Source organism: Oncorhynchus kisutch, linkage group LG4 (genome assembly GCF_002021735.2).
Source record: "Oncorhynchus kisutch isolate 150728-3 linkage group LG4, Okis_V2, whole genome shotgun sequence".
Taxonomy (NCBI): Eukaryota; Metazoa; Chordata; class Actinopteri; order Salmoniformes; family Salmonidae; genus Oncorhynchus; species Oncorhynchus kisutch.
The window spans coordinates 22,276,818-22,290,315 of NC_034177.2; the positions used below are offsets into that span (position 1 = coordinate 22,276,818).

Sequence of the window (13,498 nt, forward strand, 5' to 3'; positions counted from 1 at the left end):
CTCTTCCTCCAGTGATGTTCTACATTTCCCAGAATGCCCTGAGTGGCCCCTTAGCCCCTGGCTGCTTCCTGTGTAGTGTGCCTCTAAGTCAACCCGTGTCACTAAAGGACGTTACCTCTCTCTAAATCAACTCTTTTAAATCAATTCATCTCTGTTTGGTCCCCTAACCTTAACAAGGTTAACATTGTCAGGCAAATAATTTGGTTTGATAAAATATCAATCAGTAGAAGTCATTGTTTCTAAAAAATGTTTTACTTACATAGGCTTAAATTGCCTCTAGTTACTAATACAAATCTCAACAGGTGATCAAATATGCACTGTTTGCTGTTCTGTTTATGTGAAGTTTCAAGCAAATTCAACTATTTGATCAGTTTCGAAAACCTTGGCTGCCATGAAAATGACTGAAAAAAGTATGAAAGGATGTCAAACCTGCCAAGATGTTCACATATTTCATAAATGTTTATGAACAGTTAAATCTTTTGTCCTTTTAAGAGCCTTGTATTTCGGAACTATATCTACATTGCTGAAACCCATGCAAGAACAGCAGACTCATTGTGCAGATTTTTTGAAAGGGTAGGAACACTGTAGCAGAGTGAAAATCCCCAGTCAGCCATATGTTACATCTGCTGGAGACACATATAATCCCAGAATCTATTTCCCACTATTGGTATCTAACTGAGATCAAATAATCAGCTTTCTGTTAGCATTGTAGCCCCATTTCAAAGTAGCCCTTTTTCTATTGTATTTGACATGGCTGACATTCCTATTATGTCTCCCCTGTGAGTTTTACACACATTTCTCCCCTCTCTTTCCTCCATCAGTTCTATTTATTCCCCCTAGCCTCCATTCTTTGGAATCCACATAAACACATGTCAAAGTGTTCCTGTTGGGCTTCACAGCTGCTAGAAAGGAGAGGAACATTTCACTGCTGCTTTCACACTCCTTTGAGCCTTGTATATTATTTTGGAGAGAACGATTGGAAGAAAATCCCTGTCCGGGCCGATGCTGGGGGATGACGTTTCAAAGGGCTTTCGCTGCTCTAGCGTGTCATATCTACAGCTTAAGAGCTGTGAGAGATTTTGCCTGGTAGATTTTTGTTGTTGAAAATGTCTCTGTGTTTGTCGTGATATGTGTGTCTTATTGAGCTGTGTTGTAGTTCTGAGGCTGCGTTTCAGTGCTGTGTCTGACCCTCAGTAAATCTCTTTATTATTGGCCACCCTTGACTACTACTGTACATCTATGCTGCATAATCGTCACATTCCTTTGTGTATGTATTTGTTGGTCTTGTTAATTGGCCAAGTCCTTAACCAAATGACCCAGTGTGCAATTCCACATTTAACCTGGTTCTGTTGGATGTTGGTACTACTACGTGTTATGTGATATCACCTTTGCTTGGAAATGTATTGTAATGGTTATGTAATGTATGCTTGTACTGAACCAAATGTACTTTTATCAGTATTATCTTTTTTTCGGGAGGGGGGGGATTCCACTCTGTAATCTCTGTTGTTTCAACATGCTTTCATTGCTCGTATTGTATATACATGTACAACTATATTTTGATCATATTTATATTTCTCAAACTACATTTACAACTCCCTGTCCCATTTAAGGTGGCAGGTAGCCTACCACGTAGAGTTTGGGCCAGTAACCAAAAGGTTGGTGGTTCAAATACCTGAGCCGACAAGGTGAAAAATCTGTAGATGTGCCCTGGAGCAAGGCACTTAACCCTAATTTGTTCCAGGGGCACCGTACTACTATGGCTGACCCTGTAAAACACCACATTTCACTGCACCTATCTGGTGTACCAATAAAAAATAATACAAATGTAAATAAATAAATGACACAATCTGCTGTTCCATTGATCCAGCTCATCACCTCTCTCTATTTCTGCTGTAGGAATGGGATCGGCATCACTAGAGCATAGGTAAGACAGAAACCATGGCCTGTTCGTAAAGGCTATTTCTCCAGCAGGGTAATATCTGACAGTATACTGAGTTTGTCTCTCTGGTTCTCCTACTCTTTTTCATCCAGCATCTCTGAGGAGGACCCGGGGCCACTGCGGAGCGACTCTGAGGGGAGACAGGGGACCAAGGTCAGCCGCACCTTCAGTTACCTCAAGAGCAAGATGAGTACTAAGAAGAACAAGGTGAGTCTGTCCATTCAGCCTCTCTTCCTCCTCCTGCATTAGCGAAGCAAATCACATTTTATTGGTCACATGCTTTGTAAACAAAGGTGTACACACAGGTGTAGACTAACAATGAAATAACCGGCATAGGGCCTGGCTCTGAATTGCCCCTCAGGGGATAAATAAAGTATGAAGTGACTTGAATTTAAGAAGATCCAGTAGTACAGTACCTTTTCAGTCTGATACCAGCGCCATTGTCTGTATTGGTGTTGAATCCAATGGATTATTACGTGTCTAAAGGTTTCTCATTGTAGTTCTTTGTATACAAGTTTTCAGGTTATAATTTATGTCCAGGCTAATACACATATTTCAATCTCAAAACTGTCGTTTCCAGAATAAGATACTTTTCCCTGGCGCTTATCTGTGTTCTAGGTGTCATAATCAGATTGTAAATGACTGTGAGGGAGTATACAGCATATATCTGCTGGGTAAGTGTATCTGGCTGTGAGTCTGTGAGTTGTGAGAAGCAGAGCGAGGCGCCTGGTCTGCACGCAGTAGGGAAGCCAAACAGGAAACAGAGGCATGCTGTGGTTTGTCTCAAACAGACGTCTGTATGGCATCACTGCTCCTACGAAAACAAACCACAATTCTTTCAGACCTAATAACATTAGACTTCCTGATAACATTAAGGGAAATAACAGTAATGCCCAGACCATGCATCAACACAGTTCTCATGTGATTTGATTTCCCTGTGTTGTATCCAAAACAATATCTTTCTATGTATTTTATAGCAGGCCTAGTTATTACATAGAAGAACATGCTTATCATCAAAAATGCTACTCAATCCATAACACATGCATACAGACTGAGAGAAATGTCCCATGTTTGTATAGCTTCCAATATGGGTTTTGAAAGTATGTACCCTGTACAGTGCATTCGGAAAGTATTCAGACCCCTTGTCTTTTCCCACATTTTGTTAAAGCCTTATTCTTAAATGTATTAAATCGTTTTTTTCCCTTATCAATCTACACACAATAGCCCATAATGACAAAGTAAAAACAGGTTTTTAGCCATTTTTGCTAATTTATAAAAAATAAACTGAAATATCACATTTACATAAGTATTCAGACCCTTTACTCAGTACTTTGTTGAACCACCTTTGGCAACGATTACAGCCTTGAGTCTTCTTGGGTATGGCGCTACAAGCTTGGCACACCTGTATTTGGGGAGTTTCTCACATTCTTCTCTGTAGATCCTCTCAAGCTCTGTCAGGTTTGATGGGGAGCGTCGCTGCACAGCTAATTTCAGGTCTCTCCAGAGATACTTGATCGGGTTCAAGTCCGGGCTCTGGCAGGGTCACTCAAGGACATCCAGAGACTTGTCCCAAAGCCAATCCTGCGTTGTCTTGGCTGTGTGCTTTGGTCATTGTCTGGTCATTGTCCTGTTGGAAGGTGAACCTTGACCCCAGAATGAGGTCCTTAGAGCCCTGGGGCTGGTTTTCACTCTGTACTTTGCTCCGTTCATCTTTGCTCGATCCTGATTAGTCTCCCAGTCCCTGCCGCTGAAAAACAACCCCACAGCATGATGCTGCCACCACCATGCTTCACTGTAGGGATGGTGCCATGTTTCCTCTAGGCCAAAGAGGTCAATCTTGGCTTCATCAGACCAGAGCATCTTGGTTGTCCTTCTGGAAGGTTCTCCCATCTCCACAGATGAACTCTGGAGCTCTGTCAGAGGGACCATCAGGTTCTTGGTCACCTCCCTGACCAAGGCCCTTCTCCCCCGATTGCTCAGTTTGGCCGGGCGGCCAGCTCTAGAAAGAGTCTTGATGGTTTCAAACTTCTTCAATTGAAGAATGATAGAGGCCACTGTGTTCTTGAGGAGCTTCAATGCTGCAGAAAAGTTTTGGTACCCTTCCTCAGATATTGCCTCGAAACAATCCTGTCTCGGAGCTCTGCTGACAATTCCTCCGACCTCATGGCTTGGTTTTTGCTCTGACATGCACTGTCAACTGTGGGACCTTATATAGACAGGTGTGCCTTTCCAAATCATGTACAACCAATTGAATTTACCACAGGTGGACTCCAATCAAGTTGTAGAAACATCTCAAGGATGATCAATGGAAACAGGATATACCTGAGCTCAATTTTGAGTCTAATAGCAAAGGATGTGAATACTTATGTAAATAAGGTATTTCTGTTTTATTATTTTTAATAAATTATCAAACATTTCTCAACCTGTTTTCACTTTGTCATTATGGGGTATTGTGTGTAGAATGGTGAGGAAAAACATGAATCTATTCAATTTTAGAATAATGATGTAATGTAACAAAAGGCAAGGGGTCTGAGTACTTTCTGAATGCCCTGTACATACTTTACAATAGTTTGCTGAGACTGTGAGCTAGATTATAAGCCAGAAGTTGCAGTGGGGCTGGTGTGTAACGGAGACTGCAAAACAGTCAGCACAGACACTCATGGTACATCCATGGTAGCTCACTTCCTTCTTTTGGGCTGATGGCTGGCAACATGTGAACGCCAGAGTTCCATCTGTAGATTCTGTACTGCCTGTTGTTCCAGACCAGCGTACAGACCAGCGTACAGACAGACTGTCACTGTAATAATGTATCAGACAGACAGACAGACTGTCACTGTAATAATGTATCAGACAGACAGACAGACTGCCACTGTAATAATGTATCAGACAGACAGACAGACTGCCACTGTAATAATGTATCAAACAGACAGACAGACTGTCACTGTAATAATGTATCAGACAGACAGACAGACTGCCACTGTAATAATGTATCAGACAGACAGACAGACAGACTGTCACTGTAATAATGTATCAGACAGACAGACAGACTGCCACTGTAATAATGTATCAGACAGACAGACTGCCACTGTAATAATGTATCAGACAGACAGACAGACTGTCACTGTAATAATGTATCAGACAGACATACTGCCACTGTAATAATGTATCAGACAGACTGTCACTGTAATAATGTATCAGACAGACAGACAGACTGCCACTGTGATGTTGTGTAGACATGTCCTGGCACACGGTTGCTCCCTGAAGCTGAGGGCTGATACAATACAGGATGAGGTAGGAGATATTGGTTATTTGTGTTGGCTAACGCCTGTTGCCTGTCTCACGGCTCACTGCTCAGAAAGGAACAGGCTCTGATGCTCTTCTCTAAATACACATTCTTCCCTTTTTCAGGAGGAATTGCTTTAGCAACACATTTAGTTTGAGTCAGAATCATAGGATATTGGTTGTTTCATTTCCTGTACTGATTATGAATGAGTGTCTACCTGTACAGTCAACCTGAGAGTGTGTTATCGGCCAGTCCAGTGTATTGTGTCTGTGGTTATATTGATATATTGTAACCTTTTGTCATAATTATGTTTCTTTTTGTGAATGAGACTTCTGGATAGAAAATACAGAAATATTGTGAAGGGGTTTTTGACAGCTATCAAACTTCAGTACATCTTTGCGCAAATGACTCATATTTTTCGGCTTTGGCTAAGTACTATCGAAGTGTGAGATCTATTTGTGAGACATTGATTGCTTACAGTATCTACGGAAAGCATACACAGTGCCATAGTGCTTTGACTTAGAGAATTTATGGTATTCCCTTTGTGTCTCTAACTCTCTGCAGGAGAAAGAGAAGGCTCAGGGGAAGGATAAAGACCCCAAGGAGAAGGAGAAAAAAACCCTGAACGGCCATCTCTTCAGCTCTGTGAACCCAGCCCCATCCTCAACCTGCCACCAATGCAACAAACCCATTATCACTAAAGAAGCCTTCCTCTGCACCAGTAAGACAACAAATCTGAGTGTTTATGAGAAACCAGACTCCACAGAGTTATTTAGTCTCTCTGTTCCATGGTAAGGGACCACTGCTCTAGTTTTAGCGCCATTTACCACACCTCAATACCACTTATTCCTTTACATGGTGATTACATAGGCCTACACTTGGTGCTGCTTTGGACCTGTTTTGTGTGTATTTCTACCTTTGAAACTATGCTGTCTCCGTAAGTCAGTAGATTCAGTACTTTAAGGTATGTTTTCAGGGGCTCAAGCCGTGTTTTCCATCATTGTGTAATGTCTGGTGGTGGAACATCCTACGTCAGCTCCAAGTAATGTGACAAAATGGTGACTGGTTATCCTGTTTATTCATTCAGTCTAGTCACTTTACTGAAACTGCTCCACATTAAGCAGGACACGGGAAATTCTCCATATCCAGGGTCTATCTGCAGAGAGCTAAAGAGGATGTTGTTTATTCTGGGGCCATCAGAAGTGGACGTATATAGGAACTATGTCGCTGCAGTATATTCATTCCTCCCACCATCTCTGTATGGCCAGCAGCATGCATTAGAAGAGCAGAGTAGACCACTCACAATACTTTTTCTCAGAGCTACTTTGTTTGTTGTCAGTCTGTCTGAAGCGTGATGGACTGGGTGGGTCTGTCCCAGTGAATAGGAGTTGGGTGGTTAGAGGGAACCAGAGACAGGGGAGGGATGTGCCCCTCGGCCCAATCAGTCCTCTCAACGTTTCAATGGGTTGCATCACCCTGCCCCTGGCCCCTGACGCAGCTGGGAAGATGTCAACTCTACTCTTACATCCTGGCTATCTCTCTCTTTCTTCCTTTCTTCCACTGGCAGAGAATGTGCTGTAAGCCCTATTTGGGCTTCCATTGCTCATTTCTCAAACGTGACTTAGTTTTTGTCACACAGATACACAGAATTGTGGCCCACATAGGGTTTGCCGAGCAAAGACCTACATTTGAAACAAGCCCTTCATTTTGACAATTGACATAATTATTCAGAACATTTTTTTTTCTTGATCAGTGATTTTGATCCTTATCTTATCTAATAGTAAAATAGGGCTTTGTGGAGAGTCAATGAGTTCTTTCTGAAATATTAACGAATAGAGTGTAGTGTCTAATGGAGAGCTGCCTCCTCTCCAGTGGTGGAAAAAGTACTCAGTTGTCTTACTTGAGTAAAAGTAAAGATACCTTAATAGAAAATGACTCAAGTAAAAGTGAAAGTCACCAGGTAAAATACTACTTGAGTAAAAGTTGTAAAGTATTTGGTTTATATATACTTAAGGATCAAAAGTAAATGGATTTGCTAAAAATGTACTTAAGTATCAAAAGTAAAAGTACAAACGATTTCAAATTGCTTATATTAAGCAAACCAGACGGCACAATTTTATTGTTTTTATTTATTGGCGGTTAGCCAGGGGCACACTCCAACACACTGACATAATTGACAAATGAAGCATTTGTGTTTAGTGAGTCTGCCAGATCAGAAGCAGTAGGGATGACCTGTGATGTTCTCTTGATAAGTGTGTGAATTAGACCGTTTTCCTATCAAAATGTAACGAGTACTTTTGGGTGTCAGAGAAAATGTATGGGGTAAAAAGTACATTATTTTCTTTAGAAATGTAGTGAAGAAAAAGTATAAATAGTTAAGTAAAGTACAGATACCCCAAAGTATTAGTTTTAAAGTATTTTTACTTAAGTACTTTACACCACTGCTCTTCTCTCTGTTCTCTCAGACTCATTTTGAGAGATTCAGTCTTGTCATGATCTGTGTTTGACACACAATTAAAAAAATGGACACACACCGTGTTGCACACCACAGTCCCCACACACTGTTTAAAAACTCCAGCTGGGAGAGAGTAATAGCACAGTCCCCACACACTGTTTAAAACCTCCAGCTGGGAGAGAGTAATAGCACAGTCCCCACACACTGTTTAAAACCGCCAGCTGGGAGAGAGTAATAGCACAGTCCCCACACACTGTTTAAAACCTCCAGCTGGGAGAGAGTAATAGCACAGTCCCCACACACTGTTTAAAACCTCCAGCTGGGAGAGAGTAATAGCACAGTCCCCACACACTGTTTAAAACCTCCAGCTGGGAGAGAGTAATAGCACAGTCCCCTGTCACTGTTTAAAACCTCCAGCTGGGAGAGAGTAATAGCACAGTCCCCACACACTGTTTAAAATCTCCAGCTGGGAGAGAGTAATAGCACAGTCCCCACACACTGTTTAAAACCTCCAGCTGGGAGAGAGTAATAGCACAGTCCCCTGTCACTGTTTAAAACCTCCAGCTGGGAGAGAGTAATAGCACAGTCCCCACACACTGTTTAAAACCTCCAGCTGGGAGAGAGTAATAGCACAGTCCCCTCTCACTAGTAGCAAGTAGCAACGTTGTCACCTGATGAAGGAGGAGAGTGAGATGGGTAGACCATACTACACTGCTTTTCCTGCAGTCTTTAACAGATGGTTTCTACCAAATCTTTGTCCTAATGTTGTTTTTCTTCTGATGATTTCAGACTGCAATGCACAGGTCCATAAGGGCTGCAGAGAGCGTCTTCCTGTGTGTGTCCAGGTCAAAATGAAGGTAAGCTTGCCGTCAGCAGTCTACAATGCTACTTTGTTCAAACACACAGGAACAGAATGCATCTGTGCGGGATCAGTCTCTGTCTATCGTGAATGAATGGGTAACAGGCTTGTTAATGGCATTGATGTATTGTAATACACTACTGTATTTTTCAGCAGCAGAAGCAGCAAACGGTGCCAGATTCTGAGTCCATATCCGGAGTGGTCTTGAGAAGTAAATGTAATATATTTATTTGTGCAGTTCAGATGTACAGTTGAAGTAGGAAGTCTACATACACCTTAGCCAAGTACATTTACAATTCCTGACATTCACAATTCCTGACATTTAATCCTAGTAAAAATTCCCTGTCATAGGTCAGTTTGGATCACCACTTTATTTTAAGAATGTGAAATGTCAGAATAATAGTAGAGAGAATGATTTATTTAAGATTTTATTTCCTTCATCACATTCCTAGCGGGTCAGAAGTTTACATACACTCAATTAGTATTTGTTAGCATTGCCTTTAAATTGTTTAACTTGGGTCAAATGTTTTGGGTAGCCTTCCACAAGATTCCCACAATAAGTTGGGTGAATTTTGGCCCATTCCTCCTGACAGAGCTGGTGTAACTGAGTCAGGTTTGTAGGCCTCCATGCTCGCACACGCTTTTTCAGTTCTGCTTTTTCAGTTCTGCCCACAAATTGTCTACAGGGTTGAGGTCAGGGCTTTGTGATTGCCACTCTAATACCTTGACTTTGTTGTCCTTATGCCGTTTTGCCACAACTTTGGAAGTATGCTTGGAGTCATTGTCCGTTTGGAAGACCATTTGCTTTAACTTCCTGACTGATGTCTTGAGATGTTGCTTCAATATATCCACATAAATTTCCATCCTCATGATGTGAAGTGATGTAATGATGTTAAATTTTGTGAAGTGCACCAGCCCCTCCTGCAGCAAAGCACCCCCACAACATGATGCTGCCACCCCCGTGCTTCACTGTTGGATGGTGTTCTTCGGCTTGCAAGCCTCACACTTTTTCCTCCAAACATAACGATGGTCATTATGGCCAAACACTTCTATGTGGTTTCCTCCAGCATCTTCACAAGGTCCTTTGCTGTTGTTCTGGGATTGATTTGCACTTTTCGCACCAAAGTACGTTCATCTCTAGGAGACAGAACACGTCTCCTTCCTGAGCGGTATGACGGCTGCGTGGTCCCATGGTGTTTATACGTACGTACTATTGTTTGTTCAGATGAACGTGGTACCTTCAGGCATTTGGAAATTGCTTCCAAGGATGAACTAGACTTGTGGAGGTTTACAATTTTTTCTTCTGGGATCTTTTGATTTTCCCATGATGTCAAGCACAGAGGCACTGAGTTTGAAGGTAGGCCTTGAAATACATCCACAGGTACACCTCCAATTGACTCAAATTATGTCAATTAGCCTAATAGAAGCTTCTAAAGCCATGACATAATTTTCTGGAATTTTCCAAGTTGTTTAAATGCACAGTCAACATAGTGTATGTAAGCTTCTGACCCACTGGAATTGTGATTATAAGTGAAATAATCTGTCTGTAAACAATTGTTGGAAAAATGTATTATGTCAAGCACAAAGTAGATGTCCTAACCGACTTGCCAAAACTATAGTTTGTTAACAAGAATTTTGTGGAGTGGTTGAAAAACGTGTTTTAATGACTCCAACCTAAGTGTATGTAAACTTCCGACTTTAACCTTGTCTGTCTCAATCTATGCATTGTCCATATTTTCCCCCCCAAAATCCCAAGTACTGTATAGGTTTTTATGTACAGTATTTATTTGACTTTGTGCATGTAGAATTCCTGATATCCTAATGAGCTGTACTACTTTAGATGCTAACTGTATTTGTGTGATCAGCTACATCATCGACATCGTCTCGGGAGCGTCCGTGGTCTGCCATCTTGTCCCCTGATGACCAGGCCATGGTTACGGTGGCAGCGGTGGTGCCTCGCAGGAATCACAGCATCCTCCCCTTTAACAAAAGCAACCTGTCCAAGAGCATCTCCATCAGCAACATCGCAGGGTGAGACACAACGCCACTCAATCACCAACCAACTCACTATCGCCCCTTACATACTCGGGTTGTACAAACGGTGTACATTTTCATGCTGACACACATCAACAATACTGTGTACTCACAAGTGTTGTGTCAAATGCATTATACAACCAAAGTGTATACACAACTTATGTTATCACAGTAACAGTCCCTCCTTCACCAACTCTGTTTCTCTCTTCCACCCTGTCTGTCTGTCTGTCTGTCTGTCCATGCAGGCCATTGATGGATGAGATGCCACTGAAGGGCCTGAAGTACCTGTCCCAGTCCACAGACTCACTGCACAAGACCTCCAAGGTCAATGAGTCCACTGAGTCTCTCACTGATGAAGGTAAGGTAGTGAGCTGGAGAGTTATCACTGTGACAGAGCCTGTATTTGCTGTACTCTCTTTGTGGGGATCGGTTCAAAGGAGTGAGCAAATGTGACATGTTCGGATTTCCTGTTTTCAGCTGTTGTTTTGCATGACTTTGTATTGGTCCAATTTACAACATATGTGAGTGTAGGAGAGCATATGTATGCTTACAGTACATACTGTATAGCCACTCCTGCCCCGTCCAAACTAACTGTTCATGTGTGTTTTATGTGTGTTGTCCTAGGGACTGAGATGATGGATAGCCAGCTGATGGGAGAGTTTGAGGCAGAGTCTAAGGATCTTGAGGCAGACTCCTGGACCTTCACTGTGGACAAGAAGTATGTGAAGGGGCTCAAGAAGGAGGTGGTGAAGAGACAGGACGTCATCTATGGTAGGAGGGCAACTCTCCCAATCCCACTCATTCCTTCATATGTTCCCATCCTTTGTTTCAGTCAAACAATTAATTTATTAATTTTATAGGATATCTGTGGGACTAATAGTAAAGATTTGTCCTTTTTACTTTTAAAATGTATTACCTTTTAATGTGGTATAAACACAACCAGTCGTCATGTTCTCATCTGATTGTCAAACAATCACTTCAATAGGCTCCTGTAAGCCTGTCTACTCGAATCATTCCTACATCCGTACACTGCACTGTGCACCCGCCATTTGATGAGTGGAAAGAGACATCTGTTAAGGCGCCCGCATACTAGGTTCACTTTGTTCTTGTTCTTGCCGAGGAGGTCTTAGTCGCTTAATTTTACATCAAACTAAGATGTTCGGAGCATTATTTCTCATGTGAAAAAATGTGCATGAAAACTAGTTGTCTCTTGTTGAATGACAACAAACACTTAATTGAAGAATCCTGTTCATAGTTCCCACTCCTACTAAGAGTATTACTGTTGAACAATCACCAACGAAGGGGCGTAGACTTCGTCTACCGGACTTCGTCTACCGGACTTCGACTTGCCTCAAGAAAACAAATGGCGTTCGAACAGCCGAAAAAAAAAACCCTGCTGAACACCAAAACCAACAAAAACGCAGTAGTGGAAAAAGTACCCAATTTTCATTCTTGAATAAGAGTAAAGATACCTTAAAAGAAAATGACTCAAGTAAAAGTCATCCAGTAAAATACTACTTGAGTGAAAGTATAAAAGTATTTGGTTTTAAATGTACTTATGTATCAGAAGTAAAGGTATAAATCACAAAAACGTCCTTATATTAAGCAAACCAGACGATACAATTTTCTTCTGTTTTTTTTTTATGACTAGCCAGAGGATAGCCACAGTTCAACACTCATACATCATTTACGAACAAGCATTTGTGTTTAGTGAGTCTGCCATATCAGAGGCAGTAGGGATGACCAGGGATGTTCTCTGTTTAGTGAGTCTGCCATATCAGAGGCAGTAGGGATGACCAGGGATGTTCTCTGTTTAGTGAGTCTGCCATATCAGAGGCAGTAGGGATGACCAGGGATGTTCTCTGTTTAGTGAGTCTGCCATATCAGAGGCAGTAGGGATGACCAGGGATGTTCTCTGTTTAGTGAGTCTGCCAGATCAGAGGCAGTAGGGATGACCAGGGATGTTCTCTGTTTAGTGAGTCTGCCATATCAGAGGCAGTAGGGATGACCAGGGATGTTCTCTGTTTAGTGAGTCTGCCAGATCAGAGGCAGTAGGGATGATCAGGGATGTTCTCTGTTTAGTGAGTCTGCCATATCAGAGGCAGTAGGGATGACCAGGGATGTTCTCTGTTTAGTGAGTCTGCCATATCAGAGGCAGTAGGGATGACCAGGGATGTTCTCTGTTTAGTGAGTCTGCCATATCAGAGGCAGTAGGGATGACCAGGGATGTTCTCTGTTTAGTGAGTCTGCCATATCAGAGGCAGTAGGGATGACCAGGGATGTTCTCTGTTTAGTGAGTCTGCCATATCAGAGGCAGTAGGGATGACCAGGGATGTTCTCTGTTTAGTGAGTCTGCCATATCAGAGGCAGTAGGGATGACCAGGGATGTTCTCTGTTTAGTGAGTCTGCCAGATCAGAGGCAGTAGGGATGACCAGGGATGTTCTCTGTTTAGTGAGTCTGCCATATCAGAGGCAGTAGGGATGACCAGGGATGTTCTCTGTTTAGTGAGTCTGCCAGATCAGAGGCAGTAGGGATGATCAGGGATGTTCTCTGTTTAGTGAGTCTGCCATATCAGAGGCAGTAGGGATGACCAGGGATGTTCTCTGTTTAGTGAGTCTGCCATATCAGAGGCAGTAGGGATGACCAGGGATGTTCTCTGTTTAGTGAGTCTGCCATATCAGAGGCAGTAGGGATGACCAGGGATGTTCTCTGTTTAGTGAGTCTGCCATATCAGAGGCAGTAGGGATGACCAGGGATGTTCTCTGTTTAGTGAGTCTGCCATATCAGAGGCAGTAGGGATGACCAGGGATGTTCTCTGTTTAGTGAGTCTGCCATATCAGAGGCAGTAGGGATGACCAGGGATGTTCTCTGTTTAGTGAGTCTGCCAGATCAGAGGCAGTAGGGATGACCAGGGATGTTCTCTGTTT

The 13,498-nt window shown here is 42.4% G+C and overlaps 1 protein-coding gene across 7 annotated transcripts in view; it reads left to right on the forward strand.

Annotated features, from left to right (window-relative positions):
- LOC109888558 (A-kinase anchor protein 13) overlaps window positions 1-13,498 on the forward strand; it is a 156,617-nt gene that overhangs the window by 129,001 nt on the left and 14,118 nt on the right. For 4 of the 7 annotated variants that reach the window (XM_031822659.1, XM_031822661.1, XM_031822664.1 and 1 more), the window contains 8 exons: window positions 1,897-1,924; window positions 2,032-2,146; window positions 5,787-5,943; window positions 8,467-8,534; window positions 8,690-8,753; window positions 10,402-10,567; window positions 10,816-10,928; window positions 11,195-11,341. In XM_031822659.1, the coding sequence (XP_031678519.1) occupies window positions 1,897-1,924; window positions 2,032-2,146; window positions 5,787-5,943; window positions 8,467-8,534; window positions 8,690-8,753; window positions 10,402-10,567; window positions 10,816-10,928; window positions 11,195-11,341 (858 nt within the window). The remainder of the gene's footprint in view (window positions 1-1,896; window positions 1,925-2,031; window positions 2,147-5,786; window positions 5,944-8,466; window positions 8,535-8,689; window positions 8,754-10,401; window positions 10,568-10,815; window positions 10,929-11,194; window positions 11,342-13,498) is intronic. The other 3 variants (XM_031822662.1, XM_031822660.1, XM_031822663.1) reach the window with 3 other exon arrangements.